Source organism: Pagrus major, chromosome 4, assembly GCF_040436345.1.
Source record: "Pagrus major chromosome 4, Pma_NU_1.0".
In the NCBI taxonomy this organism is placed as follows: Eukaryota; Metazoa; Chordata; class Actinopteri; order Spariformes; family Sparidae; genus Pagrus; species Pagrus major.
The window spans coordinates 15,551,015-15,577,344 of NC_133218.1; the positions used below are offsets into that span (position 1 = coordinate 15,551,015).

At 40.6% G+C, this 26,330-nt stretch overlaps 1 protein-coding gene across 1 annotated transcript in view; it reads right to left on the bottom strand.

The window, feature by feature from the left end:
* Positions 1 to 1,801: 1,801 nt before the first annotated feature.
* The window catches only part of LOC140994255 (protein kinase C-binding protein NELL1-like), a 255,459-nt gene continuing 230,930 nt past the window's right edge, over positions 1,802 to 26,330 (bottom strand). Inside the window, exons 16-22 of the mRNA XM_073463824.1 lie at positions 20,253 to 20,393; positions 9,152 to 9,345; positions 4,820 to 4,996; positions 4,223 to 4,447; positions 3,431 to 3,583; positions 3,077 to 3,246; positions 1,802 to 1,865 (exon numbers count right to left, since the gene is read on the bottom strand). Coding sequence (XP_073319925.1) covers positions 1,802 to 1,865; positions 3,077 to 3,246; positions 3,431 to 3,583; positions 4,223 to 4,447; positions 4,820 to 4,996; positions 9,152 to 9,345; positions 20,253 to 20,393 — 1,124 coding nt within the window. The remainder of the gene's footprint in view (positions 1,866 to 3,076; positions 3,247 to 3,430; positions 3,584 to 4,222; positions 4,448 to 4,819; positions 4,997 to 9,151; positions 9,346 to 20,252; positions 20,394 to 26,330) is intronic.

Sequence of the window (26,330 nt, forward strand, 5' to 3'; positions counted from 1 at the left end):
TCGGCTGAGAAAGTAGGCTCTCCATCACTCACAACAGCTGGATTCACACATGATACATGAGATGGTTTATGGCTCTGGTTCTGATCTTTTAGCTTAAGAGAAATTCGGTTAGGGTCTCGTTAGTATTAAAAATTACTCCCGTAGTCTTTAAATGCTTCAACCTAACCCATGATCTCACCATCAGCCAATAGCCTATTCCACTAATAACCCATTACTTAGGCCTAGTTATTTCACATTTCCTGTTACCTGTGTTATTCATTTAAATTGCCATTTCATTTATTTAACCTGAATTATTTAGTCAATAAACATGTTTAACCGCATGTCGTTGTCTGTGCAGGTTTGTTTTTAATGTGGAGAACCGATGGATATGTGTAGAATCTCACTGCTTCATATATGAGATGAATAAATTGATCTGAAATTGATTAAAATTGATACAAGTTAAACTTGTCCAGTCGAATTTGATTAATTACCTCCGGATTATTCAAATAGACAAAATAACGGAGGTGGTGCCCCATTAACGAGTGTTTATTATTAGTGTATCTCCTACACACTCCTGTTATCAGTCTTGGCTGTATAATTAATGCCAATACACTAAAAAAAAGATACTAAAGATATCTCTAAATTTTTTTCAATTTTAAATAGCTTTATTGGCATGAGAACGCAGTGCTTATATTGACAAAGCATATCACAATACAATATTAATAAAAATAAACATATGAATAAGTGGCAGAACATTAACAATAAAATATAAACAACTTAACAATTGAGACGATTATAATCGATTTGTGTGGGACTCGAAATAAAAATCTTAGGACTTGGTTGGGACTCGAAACAAAAATCTTAGGACTTGGTTGGGACTCGAAACAAAAATCTTAGGACTTGGTTGGGACTCGAAACAAAAATCTTAGGACTTGGACTTGACTTGGGACTTGAGAGCAAAGACTTGAGACTCTACTTGGACTTGAGAGCAAAGACTTGAGACTCTACTTGGACTTGCAACATAGGGACTTTCTCCCACCTCTGCCACTAGTGCTATCAAGTCATTCAGTTTCAGGACTGTCTGCTATAGTTTTGGGATATCCGTCTCTCAGATTTATGATGCCACTGCAGTACATTGAGTGTGGATGGAATTTAGGATGTGTGGCTCCAAGCAGTGACAAATTTTAGAAATTGAACAGCAGTATGTCTCTCCTTTGACAAGGTCCCAGGTTTCTTGGGGACTTTTAACACACCTCACTGTCACAGTGTCACACATTTCATTGGAAGTACTCTCTGCTAAAAAATTGTCACTACGAAAAGGGTCTCAGAGGCCAGTACCTTAAACCTTACCTGCGTGGCTCGATAACTCAAAACTACGTTTATGCTTGTCATATGGTTGACCTCACTCCTAAAGGAAAGCACAATAGATAACTGACCATGCTGATGTGGCTTCAACTTTGGCTTACCAGAGAGTCCCATGCTAAAAATATATAGCATGTCTCAATAGTATGCCAAAAATACCAGGATGTCCTCGGGCATCTGGTCATGTTTTGCAGTGTGCGAGCCAGCATGCTGGCTATTCCAACACACAATCCTCTGCAGCAGAATATACATCACATCAACTGAGCCAGCTAGACAGCACAGACAGATTACAGAACCTTAGCTTTGTTCCAGATAGCATACTTTTTCTTTTTACTTCAAATTTCATGGATGTATGAGCCAGAGGGTCAGAGTTCAAGGCGTAATATCATGACAAGTAGTCATTGTATGAGCCTGTCCTCATCAGAAAAATGACAATATAAGTAAAAATGAAAGCAGCTTATTATGACCCATATTTAAGTTTGTTGTTGGGCTTCGAGCTCCAGCTGTTGTTGTAATTGTTACAGCTGCAGACGAAGAAATGAGGAAAAGCGTAAGGAGTGAAAAGTCCATGTAGGGAGGAGGTTGAGAATAGATGGTTGGGTTAAACAAGCACAGGACTTTCATTCAGGAGACTGCTGTTCATGTGCAGTGCACAACCATGAGTTCTTTTAACATACTAGTGTAGTAAAGTTACGTCGTGGACATAATGTAACATAAATTAGTTGGGTAACGCAGGTACAAAGGTAGTGATTTTAACCCAAACTACAATGAACTCCTAAACCTGACCGAGCAGTTTTCCTGCCTAAATCTAACCAAACTGCGATCATAGGATGCTGAACAATCAGCTTATTCAGTTGTTTAGGCAAAATGATGTGTTGCATTGTATACATACTGCATGCAACAGTGTGTACTTTATAAGGGAAGCTGCAGTTCATACTAAAAGTACAAAGACAAAGTATGTGATTTGGACTGCAGCCTGTGTCTTTATCAAGTGATGCACATGGGCTTATATTGTGACTGATAAACCAATCACGGAGCAACAAAGTGACTAATACAAATACAGTAGGTCTGAGCTACTGTACAGCAGCAGTAGCAGCTATAACCACTTGCTGTGACCACAGTGTGAGTGAGCACCCCAGCTGCTGTGGCCGGCTGTGACTCGTGTGCGAGTCCACTGTTCCAGCTCGATAACCACGATACAAAATAACCTGACATGTGGCGGTGATGATGGTTTGGGTCCACATATTTGAAGTGCTTCTCTCGGCTAATTTAAATAATTCTGATTGCTAAAAATAAGCACAACTGAGGAACAACAGATTATTTTTACTTAACGTGTGGAAAAGATCTGAGCAGTTGACATGTCCCTGACACAGTGATCTGCATATTTTATTCTTTAAGATTGAACGTACGTTACATCATCTGTGACGGATTTTCAGATGTTATTGGATTCATCTCGGAAGGCAGACAGATGCATAACCTCCAACACACATTAAATAAACTCACTATAGTACAGTTTTTCTTCAGTATCAATACCCTGGAGTGCCTGCCATTATCATTACCTATTGTAGAAGGTTTTATTTCCATGTCCTTTTTGATTATAAAGCAGGTGCTTTCACATACGTTATCATGACTTCCACAAGGTTGTGATGTCACAACAATACAGTCATTTCCCTCATCCATGCCCCCAGCAAAAATGCAAGGTGGGTGGTGCCTGCTCAAGCCTGTGAGAACTGACCAATCAGAGCACCCTGGGCTTTTCTTAAAGAGGGGTGTCTCTAAAGTGATGAAGCTGATGTAGATGACTGTCAGCTCTCCCCATATGTGGATAAGCAGCGCGTAGCACCAACAGGGAAGCAGAGCATTGTACAGCTTAACGGGGCCAACAGCAAGACGTATTTTAGCCACCTAAAAAAAACACACAAAAATATGTATCCGTTTAAGAGTACGCTGTATTTTTGACATTTTTGGCACTTTACATTGCTGTCAGACAGCCCTTTCCTATGGCACTGCAGTACCTCAATGTCCACAGCTGTGCAGCTGTGCCTGCCCTGCACTGTATTTCGCCGCAGATCAGCTGTTTGGGTCAGACTTTCTCAGCAAGAAGGTCCGGGGTTCGAATCCCACTGGGGCAGGGCCTTTCTGTGTGGAGTTTGCATGTTCTCCCCGTGCATGTGTGGGTTTCCTCCGGGTACTCCCCCACCATCAAAACATACACAAATAGGTTGATTCTCCAGTCGGTACCCTTGACAAAAGACACTGCATAAGATCTGGAGAATGTAAAGTTGGTCCCCGGTTGCTGGGGTTAACCCACGCCCAATGCTCCCTCGAGATGGGTTAAATGCAGAGTACCAGTTTCACTATGTTGTATTTGATGTGTGCGCATGATGCGCCAGCAAATAAAGATTCTTCTTCTTTTAGGTGGCTCAAATATGTCTTGCTGTTGGTACCATTTACAGCAGTACAATGCTCTGCTTCCCTGTCAGTGCTACCTGCCGCTTCTCCACGCGGGGGGAGAGCTGACGGTCATCTACTGCAGGTAATACACTGACACGGGATAAGTACCTCACACAACCCCACATCAAAAGACCCGAACTATCACTTTAAAGAGACAGGCACTACAACGGAGTATTCAGACAGAGGGTAAAAATAGCTGCTGCAGCAATGGACTATATAAAAATAATGTGTTTTTTGAACATTAAAGCATGTAAACACCCAAAATAAAAGTGTGAACCTGAACATGAGTATTATATTGGACCTCTAAAACAGTTCAATTTGTAATTGGTTGTGATTTTTTGATTGAGCGCTAAATCAGCCATCCTAGGGTTAAATCAAATCTGGATGCTGCACAGTAAAGCATTGTTGTGTTGTTGCTTTGACCTACCTTACACTGGCAGGTGGTACAGGGTGAGTTGGGCATATGCCATGTGTCTCCGCTTAGGCGGACGACGCCTGCGGGGTCCTGGCACGTCTGTCGGATGTCATACGACAGGTTGTCGGCCAGGCAGGGGTCTGTGACGCAGCGCGGGCAACACTCGCCCTCCGCCACCGCTGTGTACTCGCACATCAACACGGGGCAAACCAGAGGCCAGCAGTCCACCTCCCCCTCCTGCAGACACAGAGAGAGGTAAAAAAAAGAATTAACTCAGCACAAGTGTAAGCGTGTGTGTGCTGCTTTTTGTGTGTGAATCAGCTGATCTGGTGACTGCAGTAACAGCTTACATGCTGGTTTGTTGCCACGTGTCTAATTACAGAGGTGGGATTTATCTGAGCATCCACACACAGCTGAGCAACTGATCAGGGACATGTATTAAAAAAACACAGCTCTTAGTTTAGCTTTAAGTTGATGAGGACATTCTGTGTGTTCTGTGATGGCACCTGTTTCACCACACTGAGGGATTCAAAATGAAGGTCAGCTTTCATTGCTGTTGGCAAAACACATGTGAGTATGTGTATATGTACGTGTTTTCTGCGTACGGACCATGCAGCGGCACTGCTGGCAGCCATACAGCCAGGACGCTCCGCTGCGGTAGAGTGTGCGTCCGCTCTGGTCCAGACACTGGCTGCTGGGCCTGTTGTCGCAGCCGGGACAGCAGAACAGATCCTCGTCTGGGTCTCCGCAGTCACAGGGTCTCCTCCGGCAGTACGTCTGCGCGTCCTGCACAACAGAGGTCACAGTGGTCAGCGGGCAAACAGCGTCAAGTCATGATAGCAGCTCTGACATATGAAGCTGACTTCAAACAGATAGAGCCAAAGACTTGACATTGATGTTGCTTCATATTCTGGGCTGTAATATTCAGAGTTTCTTTAGCCCTGAATAGATGGGTCAACCTGCGTTCAACAGCTGCTAAAACTGAAAGCTTTCATCTGTATGGTTACAGTGAAGAGTTTAAGGATTCTCTGATGGCATTTCAGAGCCTTTTCATCTCTGAAAGGAGTACAATCCTTGAGAGAACACTCAATGCCTGACATTTCATTGCTATGAAAGTGGTGCGATTACAAATTAATTGAATCAATTGAATTGAAAAAAAAAAAGGATTCTAAGACTCCTACCAGACAATTCCAAGACTTTGGGATATAACTAAGGTGCGTATCTGACACCTGTCTCAGATGCCTTTAGGGAGTGCTAGTTAACAATTATTCACACTGGGTCTTTCAGGCAGATCATACAAGGCCAGATACCTACGGAGGGTTTTAATGTATCTTAGCAACAAATCTACAGTTTCTAACAGCAATTTATTAGAGCCGTGAATGAAACGAGAATGGCTTAAGTTTGGTATACAGAGAAATCTGACAGATCCGTGAGCCTCACAAGCTGCCGTGTCCCTGGCTCTCCGTCTGCACCCAGAGCAAACTTTATGGTCCATTTTACTCACCACAGCCAGAACTGTCTGGCCCCGGGACGTGGATGTAATGGAGATGTAAAAATGTTACATAAAATGGCTGTTAGAAAATGTATGGGAGCCATAAAATCATTCCGCATACCATTAAAAGGGCAATACCGAGCCAATGTTTTATCGATGCATATTGTCCTGCTACAGTAGCCACTGAGTCCCAGGGTACCAATACTGGTGGCGTCGGTCTTTATGGTTACAACCCAGGACTTGCTGGGAAATTACTGCCAATTGTACTGTGTTGGCAGGACACACCGTTCGCTTTAATGCCAGGAACAAGCCCAGGCGTGCATGCTAATGCTACACTGTTGTGCTATCCAACAAAACATAAATGAACTTTCTTTTTTCACAACTTCATGATGAATTATTGACTGCAGATTACATTTTCTTTAATTAAAAGGTAGCACAGTTCTGGGATTAGGTATTCCTCTCTGAAGGTTATCTAATTTAAGAGCACTTTTGTCATCGTAAACTCTAATTTTACTCAATTTCTCCTTTCATTTTCCTGAAAATAAACTATGGCGAGTAATAGAAGATCTTTGCTCTTTAGTTTCCACCTTTGATGTCATGTGGTGGTGAATTTTGACAGACTGTTTCCACTTTCATGTTCAGCATCCCAATCAGTCAGTTTCATGTGTGTTTAACACGAGTCTGTCTACTTTCTGACCCTGATTACCTTCCATTTCTCTCCCCTTCACAAACCACAGTAACTTTTTGGCTTCCTCACAGTCACCAGGCCAACATTTTCAGCCTTGGTCCCTGAAACCCAGATCAATAGTGGTTTATATTCAGTGAGCATCTAATGTCTGACTCAAAACCCAGCAGGGCAGCGGGTCCTGGAGGCATCCTGAACACCGCCAGCATCTCACTTGTGCCAGACTTCTGTCAGACTTCTGTCTCTTTTCTCCACTCCCTTATCTTTGTGCCATGTCTTCTTTGGCTGGCATACCTTTCATCTCTGAATCAAGAAATACCCTTGTCAATGTATGTAAATGAACACTGACTTTCATTTGATATTTTGTAGAAAAAGCTAGTTTTTCTCATTTGTTAATGGCAAATATATACTATTCAGAAAGAAAAAGAAATCCAGATAGTGCTCTGCATACAGGGATTGAAGAGTGTCTGTCAATGAATCATAAATGGGCTACAAACATTTTACTCAGGGTACAAAAAATGTCAGCAAAACAACTGTGCTATATTGGAAATGTGGCTGCTGAAGGTTGGACTGCTTGGAGTCGCTCTGCTTCCTACATGTTTCCATTCCATTCTGAAATGTTGACATTTGATCCAAGACAGACGCTTGACCGAGTCAAGACAGAAGGCGATGCTGCTGAGGGTGTTATTGTTCAGATGGTCATCAATCTCTAAATATGTCAAATGAACTGGAACAAGTTGCCTCCTCTGCAAACCACTGCAGGGTGTCTATAACGGATATCACCAGAAATAGGCTGGTATAGTTAACACATATTTTGACAGAGAAGTGTAAGTAATTTGGATGTATTTACTAAAATATATTGAACTGAAATGTCAAAACTCAACCAGGGTAGTTCATGTGAAAGATGATTATCTTTGGAACCGCCGCTCTCAGCTGTCATTTTATTCCAAATAACCCTCTGTGTCTGCCTCACCTTCCCAAAGACAAATCTGATCAATACCTCGCTTTCCTGCAGCCACACTGCACAGCCTCCTGAGCACAGAAATGAGTTGTTAAGCTGCCACAAATATTTGTCGGAATGTAATGCAGGCTAATCACAAACAGATGGGAGCGCTGAGGTGTTTTTCCTGCAGCTGACCTTGCATGATGCTTAATTTTCTCTCCTGAGTTAGTAATGACCTGAAAAGTATGGTAAGTTTGTTTCATGACTACCCAAAACAAGTGTGAGCACAGCCTGTTCACCCTGCTGCCGTCTGGCATGTGATACAGAAGTATCTGCTGCTGTACCACCAGACGTCAGAGCAGCTTCTCTTCTCAGGCTGTGACTCCTTAATCCATCCTCCGCACTTATTATTAGTTCTTGCATTTATACAATTTTTGTTAGTTACTTTGCCAGTAGCAGAAATGGACTATAACTTGCATTTTGTTGTAACGTGATAAATAAATGAACCTAGTACTTTGTTAATCAACTCCAGACAGTCAATTACATGGGTGACAGAGGTGTGGGTAAAGACTGATATTAATTAATTAAAGAAGACTTGAGGTCTTTGGCAAAAATATTTTTTAAGTTTTGGTCATCAGCTCGACAGTTATAATGACATTATACACACTAAGTTAATAACTGAGATCTGGGAATGTAGCAATATGGCCTAAAGAAAGTCTAAATGGTTAAGAAACATGGGCAGTCAGACGATCATACAGATGAAATTATTACCTACTTTGTCTGCTGTAAAAAAACATTACTGTTTATGGACTGGCTTCCTGCTTAAACCTTGACCTATTGTACTGTACCTACAGTTGTATACACACAGCTTTCCTGTGAAATAAGAAGTGCACTTACTTTGTCAAATAGAGTGGTTTACATGATCGGGCTAAACTGATGGCTTGTTGAAGCAAGAGCAGCAATCAGAGGGAAAGACAGAGATTCTCCTGCAGGCCCACCCCCGTCTTTGCTGCATTCCCCTTTTCAGAATCTTTCTTCTATTCACTGATGATTTATCCAACTCATCCCATCTCTCTCTCATTTCTAAGTCTTTTCGCGTTCACGTCTGTCTTCTCTTTGTTAACAATGCCTCTGAGCCACAAGATTGCCAGAATAAATGATGCCAACATGCGTTTCTCGCAAATCACAACTATGTTGAAACTTAACATTTCTTTAGGATACATATTATACATATAATTTATGTTGTGACAACACTGCGGTTATGGTTTAGTTAGGTTGAGGCATAGAAAGAACTTGGTTAGGGCAGGAAAAGGTCATGTTTTGGCTAAAAATACCAGTTTTGGTTGGTGCAAACATGGCTGCTCATGGGTTTTGGTTCAATTTCTGTAAAAAATGGTCTTTAAAGGAATGTGATATGATGTTTTAAGTATGTGCTCGATATGAAGCACTGGTGCTTGAACTGGGTTTTGTCCCTCCTTTTTATCTGTCCTCTTTCATCCTCCTGGGTGGACCCCACCCAGAATCTTCTGACTATCAAACACTCATGTTTGTGAAAAACTTGCTGATTTGTATTTTGCTCCTCTGTGGCAAAAGAAGGTTGTCATATCAAAAATGAATTCAAAAATGTTGAATACACATTACATATTTATTCTTTGGTATTTCCCAGGCATTTTCTTCATTCTAACTATATATTAACAGCTTAGGGCGTACAGAAGGTCATAGAGGAGAGATAGAGCCTCAGATCAAAGCTCAGATGAAAACCCTGGGTTAAGATCCCTCAGCGGTGCAGTGACGTTGTACGAGTGTGTTCTTTTTCTGTACCTTGCAGGAGCAAATAGCACAGCGGTCAAAGCTGGGTTTCCAGTCCTCCCCATTGCGTCTGATTCCCTCTTCCTGTGGGCAGTCGCCGCTGCAGCCCGGACCAGACGTACACACACAGTCGTAGCCTCCCGGGAGATTCACGCACACGCTGTCGTTCCAGCAGGTGTGTGTCTGCAAACTGCACTCATCGATGTCTGGAAGACAAATAGTGAAACCACAGTAAATGAATTTTTACATGGCAATTGTTGTTTTGGACGGTTATCTATGAATGTGTGCAAGTCTATTATATGTAGTGTCTTTGGTGTAGCACTGAAGTACAAGCTAAACCTTTACCAACTCCACACAGGGAAATGTTTACCCTCACTAACTCTGAACTAGATGTGGTGCACATTTACTTTTAATTAAATTTTCTATTTTCTCACATTACTATGGAGCCCCGCAGGTATCGGGGGAGGTAACATTTGTAATAATCTGCGTTGTGCACAAATGAGTGTTTCAGCCCTCAAGTCACTTTAATCATTCCTGTAAATGAATAGCAGTCAGTTGTTGTAGTGGTGCAAACTTAAATTACAGATTGTTGTGGTCAGTTCGGAAAGAGCACCCGGGGTGTTAAGCAGCAGGGTTGCAGCTGTGTTTTAGTCTGAGGGTGTCTTTAATTTACTGAATCAATTCCCACAATTTAGAAGTTGCAATCCTTCTCTGCACGGTATAACACACATGCTGTTGTGCAATGCAGTACAAAATAAACATCAGTAAACACATGAGATATGTGGATATACTGTATATTTTAGGTTTTGGCTGTTAATAATGATCTTGTGCTGTCTTTGTCCTCACATGCGCATATTTTAAGGGATAGCAGATTGTTGTTCTGTCGTATTTTTTCCTCTGTTATAATTAATTCAAATCCAACACAAAATGATTTGCATTATAATTCCAGGGAAGAAATCAGGTCATATTTTGCACGTCTTCCCTGTACAGTATATACGAGTAGCACACCTTGCATACATCCTGGCATCAAAGCTTCAGTCACATCAATCACAGCCTATATATTTTCTTAGTGGATTCAGTTCAATCTTCAAAGGAACGAGACATCGGCTCAGTCAGCTTCTGTCTCACTTTTCTTCTCTGCAAACCAGGAGAACCAGCATGAACAGAGACGTCATCTACATTTTCATCTACTTTTCTTTATCAGCGTGGCACAGGAAATGGGGTGCCAAAAGTCTGTCCCTCTCTTTATCAAGCCATGACATTTAACACTCTTTATCCTCATAAATGTGAGCTGTTCAGAGAGAAAAAGACCAAAGTCGCTTCGACAGTAGCTCTGCTCTCCCCTGCCAGCACCTGCTGCCTACAGACATCGATCACACCCACGCGACACTGTCAGCACGCTACCAGTGTTGCATGAACAAAGCCCTGAAGTAAAAAAAAAATATATATATGTATATATATATATATATATATATATATATATACAGTCATGGAAAAAATTATTAGACCACCCTTGTTTTCTTCAATTTCTTGTTCATTTTAATGCCTGGTTCAACTAAAGGTACATTTGTTTGGACAAATATAATGATAACAACAAAAATAGCTCGTAAGAGTTTAATTTAAGAGCTGATATCTAGCCATTTTCCATGGTTTTCTTGATAGTAACCAAAAGTACTTAAGTTCTTACATCAATAGCTATGGCACTGTACTGCCAAAAACACTGCTTTTAAGCATTCCATGTTTTCTTTTCTGTTTGCTTTAAACACATGATACACACAGGAGTTAGTACTTGATTGCGTAACCATTGTTTTTGATGACTGAAGCCATGCGTCTTGGCATGCTCTCCACCAGCTTCTGACATTGTTCTGCTGTCACAGCAGCCCATTCCTGTTGCACAAATTCAAACAAATTTGCTTTGTTTTTGGGCTCGTGGTTCTCCATTTTGAGTTTGATGATTTTCCATAGGTTTTCAACTGGATTCAGATCTGGTGATTGAGCAGGCCAAGGCATGGTGCGAATGTTGTGGTTCTCCATCCAGGCTTTAACTGACCTTGCTGTGTGGCAAGGGGCATTGTCTTGTTGGAAAATCCAGTCATTCGAGGCAGGAAAGAGTTTTCCAGCTGATGGAAGAAGACTGTTTTCAAGAGTAGCCCTGTACATGACCTGGTTCATTCGCCCTTCACACAATTGCATTTGCCCTGTTCCACTCATACTGAAACAACCCCAGATCATCACTGATCCACCCCCATGTTTTACTGTAGGGGCAAGACAGTCTGGTTTGTAGGCTTCTCCAGGCCTCCTCCTAACCAGTAAGTTAGCTGGAGTGGGCATCAACTCAAAATTGGATTCATCACTGAAGAGAACCTTAGCCCAATCATCAACAGTCCAATCCTTGTGATCCCTAGCAAAGAGTAACCGGGCCTTCCTGTGCCTTTCGTTGATGAAGGGCTTCTTCCGTGCTCTGTGTGACTTCAGACCAGCTTCAACAAGTCGGTTTCGAACTGTCCTTGCCGAACAAGTCACATTTCTCGACAGTGCCCACTCATTTTTAAGGTCCCTGGAGGTCTGACGACGATTCCTGACACAGGAACGGACGAGTGCACGGTAGTGCCGTGTTCGGCTTGTTTTTTCTTGTTGTAATGAACAGCTGTCTTGGAGATCTTTAGTTTTTTTGCTACCTGTCTCTCACTCATGCCAATTTCCAGCAGTGCCAAGATGGCTGCCTTTGTGGCTTCACATAATTCTTTTGTTTTAGGCATTATGTGAGAGCTGACAACTTCTGAGTTGTGCTATGGCTTGAATGTAAGCAGGAAACCACTCTAAGCCTTTGCATGTGCAGTGCTGCTTATGACATGAAATGGCCTCTTATATACCCTGGGAATACAATTAAGCTTAAGAATGTCAAATAGGACATAAAGTATTATGTGATCAGCTGCATTTTTTGTCGTGTTCATTGTATTATACCTTTAGTGGTACCAGGTATTAAAATGAACAAGAAATTGAAGAAAACAAGGGTGGTCTAATAATTTTTTCCATGACTGTATATATATATAAAAATAATGGAAGTCATGTTTTTCTTTGCCTGTTTAACCCTGACCATGCTGTCTCACTGTGAGGAACATGGTCAACAAGTCCATTTGCTTTCTGCAGAGTTGAACGAGATGGGAAACTGTAGGGACAGTCACACGTTTGCTTTCCCCACCTCCCTGTTTCTCTCTTTCCAGGAAATCAAAAGCATTGTATGTTAGCCATCGGCTTAATTTTCATCTGTATAAGTTGTACTTTTGTTACTTTCAGGTGTACTCTTACTTTCAACCTATTGTTTTCTCTCTGTCCTGCAAATTCCAGTGTGAGCCACAGGTGTCAGATTATTTGTGTCAGGGAGCCAAAGTGAAACCTGAATTCACTGGGATATTGTTCCAGTAGTTTACACTGGGAGAGACAGTGCAGCTACTCTTCTTCAATCAGTCTGTTGATTTGTTTAAAGTGCAACATATATTGAACGTGCCATGTGAAAACATCGCTGTGCCATCAGTGAAATAACAGCAGTAGCACCTGTGTCATACAGCACAGCGAGACACAGTGAGACAGAGCAGCTGGCTTGTGTGTGGTGAGGGTTTGTGTGCCTGTTTGTGTGTAAAGTCAATCATAGTGCATTGCTATTCTACTCAGTCGCTGTGGTCTATAGTGTGACAGGGAGACTGCGCCTTGCTGGCTGCAGATGTGTGTATATTGATACAGCGCAATGACTTTTAACACTCGTGCAATTCCACACATGGTGCTTAAGGGCGTCACAATCACAATCCAGACAAGGCCTCTACCAGGTCCCAGTTTCAACCTGCTGTTTATTTTATTTTTTATATCCATTTACATGATGTGCAGCTGTATAATTTCATAACAGAAATGACAACCCTGTCTTTGCATTTTAGTTCTGTTAAAGTCTGTTTTAATAAAAGTGATGTCTAAAAATGTGGCTTTTACTTACAACTAAATGGCTAAGAAACATGGACAGTCAGACAATCATACAGCTTTTAGACAAACTTATTCACAAACAGTGGGAGTAAAATTATTACCTACTTTATCTGCATTACTGTTTATGGACTGGCTTCCTGCTTAAACCTTGACCTATTGTACTGTACCTACAGCTGTATACACACAGCTTTCCTGTGACCATTATGGGTGCACTTACTTTGTCAAATAGAGTGGTTTACATGATCGGGCTAAACTGATGGCTTGTCTACAACCTGTTTGTCCTTCTAGCTCCTTGCACTCTGCTGTATTGATATTGCCCTGATCCTGGATCTCAGCTATTGGTTATTAACGGTAGCAGATGTTACCAAAGCATGTTTGTTCAGACCAGTATTATCACAACCAATAAATGACAAACTGCAAAGTCATAACAAACCTGACTTAAACTATAATGTATAGTATATCAAAGTCTGTTTTAAGAAAAGTGATAGCTGATATATAGCATGTATCGCCAATGTATTTTGGTCCATATCACCAAGCCATATAACAAACCAGTAATACCAAGCAACAATAATGCACTACTTGTAAAACCAGAGGATTAGAAATGTTAAGAGTCATTCGCACAAGTTGCTCACACTGTGAATGCGACATAAAGTTTTGTTTTCTCTCACACAATGATGATAGTATCCTTCAGGAATAAGTACTCTGGGTGGACGCGAGGCTTGGCTGATTCTGTGGCCACACTTTGACAGCGCTGAATATACACTCTAATTGGTTGCAGTATCCAGTGTGCTGGATACAGAGAGAGAGGAAAACAGCTCAGCCGAGAATTTACTGTGCCTGCGACAGACTATTTGCATACACTAAATGAAATCCCCATCAGCCAGTCTGACATACTGTATCTCCGCTGGTGAAGGATTAATGCTCTTCATGCTACATTCACCACATTCAGCCACAAGCTGCCGCTCGCAGATGAAGCGCACTCTTACATGTGGGCTGTGAAAGACAGCCTTACAACCAAACACAAAAGGCCTTCGGAGGAACCAGCTGAGCACAGCTACCATATGAAAAACTTACATTCACACCTACATAGCTGTTACACATGAAAGCACTAATCTGTCAATGTATGAAAATTACAGCAAACACTCACACAGGCATAGACACATACACACAAGAACACGAAACAAAGAAATCCCTCTGACAGATGTTGGTTATTAGAAATCGTCACAAAGCTCAGTATTTGAGTTTTTAAATTACAATTCTTTGGTATGACTCAGGGGAGCCCATATGGAAAGGTCATGTACATCACAGAGAGAGAGAAAATGACGCACACACACTGCTGTGAAGGGAGACAGTGGGAGTTTACGGTTTATTATCTTCATCTTTATGCACAATCTGTTTATTAAAGCCACCTGCCTCTCCCTAAAGCATTAGGCATAATAAACATGTTTTGAGATGCAGCCCATGCAGCTCTCAGTCAAAGCAATAAAGAAAAAGGACTGCTGCTGGCAGCTGTTCAGGTCCTCACCACAGCTGTATGTGCGATGCACACAATGCATAATAATGCATCGCAATGAAAACCTTACAGCATATTGTGAAAACTGAAAACTTTAAAGCACAGAGTTTCTAGTGCTCAGTCTAATTTGGAGGCCTACCTTTTGTCTGTTATGGACATCTGGACAAAAATAGACATGTGCTTAGTGTCTGTTTGACCAGACACTTTAGGAATAGCCCTAACGCAAACTGGGACAGTGCACCTCACAGATTAGACTCTTATAGATTGATGTGTCACCCGGCAGGACACTCTGACGGTAGCACAGCTAGTTGCTCCATGTGCCAAACATGAATAAGCACTTTTGGTTTTTATAGACATAAGTGTGATATTGATGCTTTCTGGCTGTAGATTTGACTGAACTGAAATCCATATGTACAATTTTTGAAAAGCCAAAGCAACTACCTCACTGAACCTTTGCTAGATGCAATTATGTGCAAAATAACTGCTATTAATAGACACAGACAAAGCTAATTTCTGTTTTCTTAAAACATTACCCTCTTCTCTCTCACTAATCATCGGCTCTAGTGTTATCTGTTATTTACTGCATGGTCGGCACTCTTGGCCAACACTCAGCTGTTTATGTGACTAGTGCTGCTGCTCTCTACTTTGAGCAGGCTCTCTTCTTAGAAAATCCTACGTTCTGTTTGGTCGGCTCATGAGAGGCTGTTGGAGGGATATTGTGGAGGGGGTGAAAAATCCTGTTAAATTGTCATTCGTACTTATTTCCCCTGCTGGCTTCCGGCTTAATACAACGTGTGTAGTGGGAGGAGAAAGGTGGCGGATATACTGTCACAGCTACTTGTCTGGTTAAGCAATGACACATACACAACACTCACGCAGGGCCTACATATTATGAAACACTTTCATTTATGCTGTAAAGTGCTGAAAAGCAAAGTCAATATTGGATCTCTCACTGACATATGAGTTACTACTTTTACTACTAACGCTGTATAATCATATTTTAAGTCATTGAGGTTGATGTGAGTTAAGTCTTCGTTTGAGCTGTTTGCTACAGATACGAGTTAGATCTTTAAAAATCCTATTTGTAAGAAAAGTTGAAATTTGATTCTGTGAAAGAAAAGTTAATGGTTTTATCATTTATTCACTCTGGTGTTTCTCTGACGCCTGTACTATACTTTTGTTAGTCTTAGAGGTGCCCGTACGCCCACACATTCTGTGCCCAAAGAAGGCAGTGGATGATCTTTAGTATAGACAAAGTATGTTGAGGTAATACAGATGTTCTGTATACACGTGTCTAGCTAACTCCAATGCACGGGCAGCACGTGAACAACCCACGGTTTTTGTCCCATTGGATGATTATGTTTGATTAATAGTAAAGACAGTCAACTGAAACTAAGTTCTTTGTCTTGAAACCACTCTAAGAAGACAAATGTTATTCTCTTCTGTGAGACACTTCCCTCTGACTTTTGTGTGAAGTTCTCCAATATAGTGTATCTGCTATGTTCAGTACATTTAATTTTCATTTGTGCTATACCCAACGGAAGGAAGGAAGGAAGGAAGAGGCCCAGTTTTACAATTAAGTATTAAAACTAACATGTTAATATTAGTTAAAAGATTTGTATTCGTGTTTACTTTCAGCTCCTGTTGTTGTAATAATTTGTCCGTGTTTCTTCTTTTCTAATGATGTATTTGTCCTCTTATGATTGTCAAACACCAAAGCAAACTGGCTTGTGTAAACAGCGCTGACTCAGAGGGACTGACTTCAAAACAAAACCAAACCACTTTATATTATCACACTGCAGTGCATGCCTCTTATCTGGATGTAACGTCACATTTATTTGGTCAGTTGTCTGTCAAAAGAAAAAAAAAAGAAAAGAACTGAAAGCAAAGTTCATTGTACATTCAGGGAAGGCAGGATGGCCTAGAGGTGGAGAGGCTGGGTACTGTAGATCCCCTGCACCGACAGGAAGTCTTAGACCAGCTGTGTGCTGGTGACTGAAGGGAGGCTAGTATCACCTCTATGGTCTACTTTTGATACATAAGTACTTTTAATATCAGATAGTTAAAGACTTTTACTCAAGTACTATTCGTATGAGTGACTCTCACTTTTACCAAAGTAATATTTGAAAACGATCTCTTTACTTTAGTATGACTTTCGGGTGCTTCACACAACACTGCAACAAAGCATGACCGACTGTAAGTTATTTGTAAGGTAAGTTGAATTTTTTGTTTGTATTCATGAAGTCATTCTAGCACTGATGTTTTCTTTTAGCTTTGTTTCATTTCTATAATAAGTAATAAAATTACCGCTGCTGAGGAGGTTATGTTTTTAACCTTCCTGTTTGTTTGTTTGTTAGTTTGTCAGCAGGATTACACAAAAAATGAAGTACAGATTTCTGTGAAATTTCGCTTGAGGATGGGTTTCGGCCCAGAAAACACCCCCTTAACTTTTGGTGCAGATCCAGGTAAAGGGAGGGAAGCAGGACTATTTGCTCACTTTCTTTAATATCACAAAATAGGGCGCTGTTGACATTTTTGTTAATGGAAAAACGCATGGATCTTGATGAAAGAACTCACATGAATTAAGGTGGCTTGGTATCAATGAGTGAGAACAATTTGACGTGGATCCTGTGGATCTGGTGAGCTTACATTATGTAGTCATGGGTAGTTTACATTTTTACAGGGCTGTTGAGTCTTATAGTGGAGATATGTGCTCTACTAAGTGCCATTCTTGGCAGTAATGAATTGTTGTATGTATTCTTCTAAAGTAACACGTAGTAGATATAACAACTGACACCTCCTACGCCTGAACGCTGCGGTCTTTGTTTTAGATTTTTGAAATAAAACTTGACTTGTCACAGTTAAGTTTATCTCCATGCGTGAAGAGGTTTATTCTCAGTAAAACGTTAATTAAATTTTGCAGTGGAGGATGCGGCAGCCTGAAGGTGACTTGGAATTGGAAGATTTAAATCACTAATTGGATGAGGAACACAGAGTGAGTCTTTTAAAGTAGAGTAGAAAATAACAAGGCCAAAAAAAACTTTTGATGAGACAATGTGAGCGGGTGATTCTGACTTTAAAGATGTTCTGTGACACAAAGCTGCCGTTTGTCTGTCCATTACTTTTTTAAGATCTGAGTTCGACTAAAACTAAAATGAGCTCAAATCATACCTCTCTCCTCAGATCACATGAGTCGAACGGGACTGCTGATGTTGCATTTTGATTTAAAGGTTAAGTGAAAGCAAAAGTGTTTCACTCAGTCAAGCGGACCTGTTTGCAGCATCCATTACGACTTTTCACTGACAGCAGTGCCTTGAATTTGTTGAGTGATATTCAGATATTCGGAGTACCTGCTCTCATACAGGCAGAATGTCATCTGTAATATGCTGATCCACTGAAAATCCTAAAGTTCAGGTGAAGTCAGTGCCTGGAATCAGTAATCAGCTGAACTTTGTTTACTGCTATTCGCTGATGTTAGAAAGCAAAACTAAGCTGGTGACTATGGCAAATGTTATACCTTCTAAACATAAACATGTAAGAGTTGTCAATGTGAGCATATAAGCATGTTGAAATTAGCACTTAGCTGAAATCACTGCTGTACATTAGGAAAGCCTCACAGAGTCCCTACTGTGGCAACAGTTAGGTTTTGTGTAATTGTGTAATTTGTGTGAATGCTGCAACGTTGTTTTGCCGTGAAACTCCAGGAATGTTTTGTGGACTCCAAATATCACCTGACTTTCAAGCAGCATGAGGGCGAGTAGCTAATGACTGAATTTTCATTTTTAGGGTGATGTCATTCTGTAACGATAACTGTGACACGTCCATGTTCCATCTTCCTTCACTACCTGCTACAGCTGTCTTTTTCTAACTGTGTAATGAACACTGTGAAAATTATTATTGTAATTTCACAGGAAATACCTGGCTAATGATTGCAGTAAATCCTCAGTAGTATACAGTAATGTACCAATCTTACTTTGAAAATATAGTATTTTGATGTAAAAATGCAACAGTTACCTTTAATTATTGTAAAATCTTAACAATTTAGAGTAATATTACAGCAAATTACTGTGTTTTCAAACGAAACCACAACAATTTATTGTTACATCACTCTATGGTGCTGTGCCCTAATCACAGTATTTACTTGTAATTTACCATTTGTTTTACTGTATTCTTACTGCAACTCAGTAGCAAGGAAATTCCTGTAATTTTTTTGGGATAATACTACATTTAGATACTGTAATTTTAAACATAAACCGTATTTTTACAGTAACACATTGGCCCATAAATGTCTCTTGCCTAAAACATTGAGGTGGCACTACTGTGTAGAGTATACAGTAAAGTACAAGGTTGAGTATTCAAAGTGTATAGTTGAGAAAGTTCTATAGATCCAAGAACATACTGACAGAAAGAAAAAGGCACAATTACAAACCTGTCTGCTACTTCAGCACCACGGACAGCACAATGGACTGATCAATACACAGCACAGTAAGGCTATATTTCAGAGCCACGGTTGGGGCCATAGATGCTAACCTGCACAGACCTCAGTCAGATAAAAGATCAGTGAGTTCGGCAGGCGAGATGAACATGTTCAACTTAACAACCCCCCCTGACCCTGCACTCTCTCTGCCACTAGAGGATAGAGAGAAAGGATGGCAGGTTAACAAGGAGAATCACATGTCCCCTCATCACCCCTCAAATCACCTACTGCCAAGGTTAACACAGATCAAATCAGATCAAATAGGCCAATCAAACTATTATAAAGGTTTCACTTGGTAAGAGATGCATGAAGTTGATTACAGCTCTACAGTGTAATCTGCTGAAATTGTATTGATTTTTTGGTTCCTTTTATTAATTTTAGCTCTATAATCGGTGCTGGCTTGCAAGCTACTGTATTATGAATCAACACAATTGTAACATGACATAGGAGGAATAACAAACAAAGCAGCTGAAAATACTTAAAACAAACTGTTCCAACAAATGGTGTAAATTGCAAATTATTAAGCCAGTTGCTTGCACTGTGAATGTGTGGTTTTTGGTCTAAAGAGAGGAGATGTAGGCTGGTCAATAATTGATTGTACAGTTGGGACTTTCATTGTAATTTCTTGTTCTCTGCATCTTTGCCACAGGAAGCACAAAAGCCTGACGTTTCTCTATTTACCTCTGCCTTGCTCTGGCTTTGTGGGCTGAGCACATAGCAAAAACATCTAACAGCGGCACAAGGCTGACGTGTGTTCCTCATAAATATCTCGTTCAGGGTTGCGTCTGTGTGTGGGTTTCACACTGCATGATCTCAGACCTCTGGGCTGTTAAGGTCAGAAAATGTCTGATTAACCTCCTTGTAAGCCCACTGGATAGCATGTTAGAGCTAACACACACGTGCGTGTATATACACATAACATCACAGCAAGTGCTTATGTCTACATGCTAGATTTTCAAAGAGAATAAATGAGACAAAGGACGGCAATCAAGTGATCATGTAGGAGACCAGAGATCAAAGGGACTAGAAAGAGGAAGCCGTGTGGTGACAGTATTCTGAGGGAATATAGTAAGTAGGCGGTACATGCAGGCGGTTGAGGAGCTGGTATTTCAAGCTGTGATTAGGATGTTTTCATTTTAATGTATGCTCACCGATGCAGGAGCTCCCATCAAGCAAGTAGGACCCATTGTCATGGAAACCACTTCTGCATTCACAGTGGTACCAGCCTGGCAGGTTGACACAGCGGGAGTGGTTGTGGCACTCAATCAGACCCTCTGCACACTCGTCGATGTCTGAGGACACAAACACACACTGTAGCATCAGCATCAGTTTAAATCATTGTCCTGGCAACAAACATCAACCTGAAACTTCAGCTCATTTGTGTCTTTTTGCCTGTTCTTTGATCTGTGCTAGTTGCAACAGCGGAGGTTGATCCAATCAGAACAAACTGCCACCACAAAAGCAAAGCTGGGTTAGCGGCTGCCCACATTACACAGCCAGAATCTCTGCAGCCTGTCTGCCACAGCGGGGATCAAAGTCTTTCAGAAATCACACCATTTAGCAGCAGACTTGTTTCCCTTTTTGCACTTCTCTATTTCTTCACCTCACTCATTCTGCCGTGCCTACTCATCTTGCTTTGTCTCTGGCATGCGGCGTGCATACACATGCCTAGCCCAGAGGCGTTGGGTCCACGCTCCTTCTCGGGAGAGTAAATCTCTCTCATCCATTATGTATGGTGTGAGCTCTGTTCCTCATCTGCAGCTCTCTCGCTTCTGGCTGCAAGACCCGACCTGCACACACACCCTTTTGGTTAAAGAGTGACCTTCAATCACACCTTGAATCGCTTAAATGTGAAACCATAGCGAACATGGAAAGGTACGGATGGACTGCTTGTTAACTGTCAGGTCTGTTATTGTCTCATATTGTAGCTGAAGGGGCAGAACGCCACACCTCAAGCAAATCAACAAGAAGAAGCGTAGTAGCTTGCAGCTTAACTTGCAGGCATTTTTCACATTATGTAATGGAGCGGTTTTATGAGCAAGCAAGGGTTGTAGCGTCTTCACTTCATGGAGTATCTATGTAGGCTGTCGGATTCAGTTAAAACATGGAAATCCACACAATGTTTTTGCTGTTGTCTGGAAAAGTATCTTAAAATGGAAGTGGATTCTAATTAAATGCATCTTTGACAAGGCTCTAACTTGTTCTTTAACTACATGACTGTAAGTGGTTAAAATCTTTGCACTTATTATTATTATTATTATGCTTACAAAAGAAGTGGATATTTAGGCTCTGTAATGTCAGAATTTCAAAAGCTGCAGATTTCGTACAAAATCTGGTTTAATGTGGCTGTATAACGCTAACACAAAACTCATGTTTGCTTTTTCATAGACCTGCAGGTTAATGACAATATCCATGTCAGTCTCATCATGTATTCTTCATAAGTATAGTTTGGTCTTTTATCCAGGCCAGTGTAAATGTGAACAGATCACATGGAGAGCCTGTAGATCCATTTGGAAGGAGTAAATTCTTTTCAAGCAGCTCGGAGAGACAGGTGCATCTTTTCAACATCACAGTTGACTGTGTCTCTCGATCGAATATCTGTCTGTCTCATTTCTTGTTTGCATTTACACTTGACTTTTTGCGATACCAGACAGCTATCTGATCTTCCCAAGATGCTCAAAGTCGATTAATATAAAAAGATGAAAGTGTTGTTTCTCAAATGAAACATCTTGCCCAAAATGCCGGGATATTCGTTTAATTTAAGATTGATCCTTTTGAGAAAGTTGTGTTTTCTTTGAAACACGTGTTTACCACTCATAGCTTCCACTGAACACACACACACACACACACACACACACACACACACACACACACACACACACACACACACACACACACACAGAGGAAAAATGATTTGAGGTTCTCAGAAAGGTGATTCTAATGCTGTGTTGTATACGTAGTTTTCACAGTGATTTACATAATTTGTATAGTCATGTGTGACTATATGGTGGACTACACTTTAAATTGCCTTAAATAAACTTTGAGAAGAGTTGTGTGACTTATTTGATTGTGATCTACATTTAAACTAAGTTGTTTCCACCACAAATTGTATTTCTATTTACAGCTTACTGTGCAAGAGCAGCTTCCAACACACAGCTGCAGCTTCTCCTTTAGTAAAAATAAGATAACCAAACTGGCTTCTGATCTATAATCTATGAACATGGAGCTCTTGCCCTGTTGTGAAAGTCACAGTTTATACCTTTGACCCTGCCTTCAGAACACACACACATATATACACACACACAGGCACACATGTTTATCTCTAAGCAGATAAAAGAGAGTCCCAGGGTTAGCCGTTTAGCAGTGTGTGTGTGGTTAGCCTGGTGTGCTGGAGGTAATAAGACGTGACAGCTGCCGGGAGGGCTGCCCTCTGTCAGCCTCTCAGGTCAGAGATCCGGTCAGAGCTACACCAAAAGATTCCTTTTCTGACATCCCAGTGAAACATACCAAGATTAGAGGTGACTGGTGGCTGAGAGCAGCTAACCCTTTAACAAAAGAGCAGTGCTGGGTCTGCACATGAAAGGGAATATGTCTACATGTTTAGGCTGGTTATATCGCAACCTGAAAGTGTCACCAACTTCATCAGATTTCTACAGCGTAGACTCAGTGAATCATTAAGTTTTAAGTACTGACCCTGATCAGTTTAGAAAAGATTTATTGTTATACTTTCAATTTGTTAAATTGATGCAGATTCAATGACATACATTACACTAAGGCAAAAACACTATTCAGGGAATTACATTTTCAAATCAGCTCTCAAGTTGATATAAATCCCGATGAGTTGATATTTTTATATCTCTACTGGAGACACATGTAAAGCACTTATAGTAGGATTGAGGGATTTAAGGGCAGAAACTAACAATGTTTTCATTAGTGTAAATGCACCTTGCCTGAGACTAAAAACAATTGTGTTTTTGTTACCTTAGCACGAGCCTTTTATATCTCTAGAGGGAACAGAGTAAGCCATTTTGAACTGCCATGTTTCTACATTACCACAGAAAAACTGAACACTTGCTCTATCTAGAGAAGGCCTTTCACGTTTTTCATGTTTTAAGCAGGTGAGGCGAGGGGTGTTCAATTGGTTTCCATTTGCAACCATGCCGCTTGACCTTTAATTCAGTGCTTTCCACCCAGATCCCATTAGACTCTCTGCGCAGGTGCCCTCCCCAGTGACAGACACACAATCCCTCACTGGCTTCTCTCTCACAAACAGTTGTGTTCAACGAAACCCATGACCAAACAAGGGTGGTACGGCTTCAGGTTTGACAGCATTGAATATCTGTCCAGTGCTGTAGCTGTTTATCAGTGATTTTTTTTAATAAACATATCTTAATTTTTAGGATTTTTATTTCTGAGGTGCAAGCCAAGACGATGACATATAACATTAAAATATGGTAATTAAATTAAAAGTCCTCCATGGCCTTTGGGGAAAACAAAGGAAACAAGATTAGTTTTCTCAAGTGGTTATAAATGCACGTACAAGAACAACACATTCCACACATATGTTGAGGTGTAAGATAGAAAGACCAGCAGGATATCTTGTTATAGATCTGACCTGAGTGGAACTGCTGTAAAAGCCCCTGAGGACATCATTGAAGACTGTCTGCAGTTTGATATAAAGCAATTCATGAGGACATAATCAAGGCCTTTATATGCCTTCCTGTAGACGGCCTACTCAGGAGGTTATGAGGACTGAAGGAGCAATTTGTGAATGGGGAAATTCCAACACTCGACCAAACAATGGTGCAACTTTATCACTCACTCAGTCTAGACAAGACTTTCATATTTATATATTGCTGCGGTTCAGCCAAAAAAAAAAAAAAAAAAAACTACATACAGCAGCAGGGGAAAAAAGGATGGCATGGGTGTGACCAGATCAGAAAATGTGTAGACTACACTTTGTGGCTGTTTCATTTTCACTTCAAATTCAAATACAAATGAAGTGAATTGGCTCACAGAGATAGACAGAGATGAAAAACGTGTACAGCATCTTGAAATAAGAATCGCAATATACTGAATTTTATGATAATCATATAATCTTTGTCATATCATATTCATTTAACATTTCATGACTGCAAAGCTGTCGGGGTTGTGTGAGATGAGCTGAGTGTCTTTATTTATTTAACCCTAGCGAAAGAACACAGCAGCCGTCGGTCACTGCACAAAGAAGGTCAAGAGCTGCCGGCAGCTCCAATACACAACATGGGCAGAACACATATCACTTTAAACAGCATACAGTCTGACTAATTAACCCACAGTGTATATCTGCTGCAGATCTCGCTGTCACTATAACGATTCAAATTAGTTGTTGCCACAGTTGCAAATCATGCGCAACGTTTAGAGCAAATTAGGACCACTGCATGATGATTTAATTAAAATGAGGCAAGATATGTTATTCATACATTCATTCTTAATTTGCTGATATACACACTGTATACACATATGTTGTGAGACCCTCACTAAGGAATGACACGCCTAACGCTTCCCTGTTTTGCATAAACAGATAAACATGTTTATTGTGGGGGGAACTTTGTTAAGAAGAAAAGCCCAGTAGATGTTGCCCAGTTTGAACATCCACAGCACATAAACAACATTCGCCAGTGCTGCCAGCCCTCCTATCAACAATTACGCCGCTCTGCTCTCCAACAGATTGGCCCATAATTTAAAAGTGACTCATTCAAAGAGATTTTTCCCTGCTACCAACTTAGATATAAGAGGTACTGCAATTCTTCTTTCATCTTCTGAGAGGAATACTCATTTTCTTGTCAGTAAAAATTCAGATTTTCAATATTTATTTCACTGCTTTTCACTATTTCATGGCTTTTTCTCTATATTTTACTACTTCAATTAGATGAAACAGAGGACAGTGACATGTTTTTCACTGTTTTGTCTCTGCACCCCAAAGCATCAAATTTCAAACGATGAATTTAAAATTAAAGTGGCTTCTAGCATGTGTGAAGACGTAACTAAGTAAGTAACGAAGTAAATCGATGTTGGATGAAACATGGAGGATCAGTGTATTTCACATCCAGGCACTGCAACACTGAACATACAGAGAAGGCAACCAGGTTTGTTTTACTTGCTGAATAAATAAATACTTTTCACATCCGTGCAAAACAGACTTTACTGGAAATTTGTAAGGTCGTATAGTGGCTATTGATTCCCAATAGTTTAGTTCATGAAAAGGTAGGTTTGGGGAGGAAAGCTTGGTGCTGCTTCTTATTTATTAACTTGAATGATGTGACAGCTAATGTCATGGCTTCCTCCACTGCAGACTCTCTGGTTCTCTCTGTTCTTTTAAAGGTCAGCACTGTCCAAAATGGTTTGCAGGGTTTGTCCTCTGATCGTCATTCTATTATTTTCCAAAACTTCACTTTTAATAACACTGATGTGACTGAGCTCTGAAGGAAGCAGGGAGTACAGGGCTGTGGTATAGAAGAGCTTAACTGAGGAAGATACCAAATGACTTCAGATGTCAAGAATCTGCAAAACATTTTTAAATATTATGACTTCATTTAAGTTTATCTTGCTGTAACCTGAATATTGGTCTCCTGAAATTGGGGAACTGTGTGAAAAAACAGCTACAATTTTCACACCGTTCATCTGCTTTGGATGGAAAGTTTAAAGACAACATTGGTAAATAAACATGTTTTGTTTCATTTTGACTCAAATGCAGGGCAGTAGAGAGCGAACACAACGTGAACTGCACTGAATCACCCTCTCATGTGACCTCGGCGATATTTGCATCCATTAAAGAATTAAAATACGGTCTAGTTTAAAGATAAAACACCTTTCCACCTGAATCCCACCTATTTTTTTTTTTAATCATCTTTCGCACTTCACTCATTAGAGCTCACAGACCTTTAATTATCTCACTGTTCTACACACCCACATACACAAACACACACACTTATACACACACTTGTCTATTGTGTACATTTTGTTTTTCATTAACTGCAATAAACTAATTACCGTCCATATTTAGAAGCGTTATGTGGAACGGAACTGTTTCGTTATCAAAGTGTTGGAGGGAGGAGAGAACAAAGAGAACAATAACAACATGATACAAACCGCCGTCACTGTCTTATGAATGCACCTGTACATCACACTATGTTATTTTGTTTTGTTTGTGTGCCAACAACAGTCAGTGCTGTCAAACATTCTCTGAT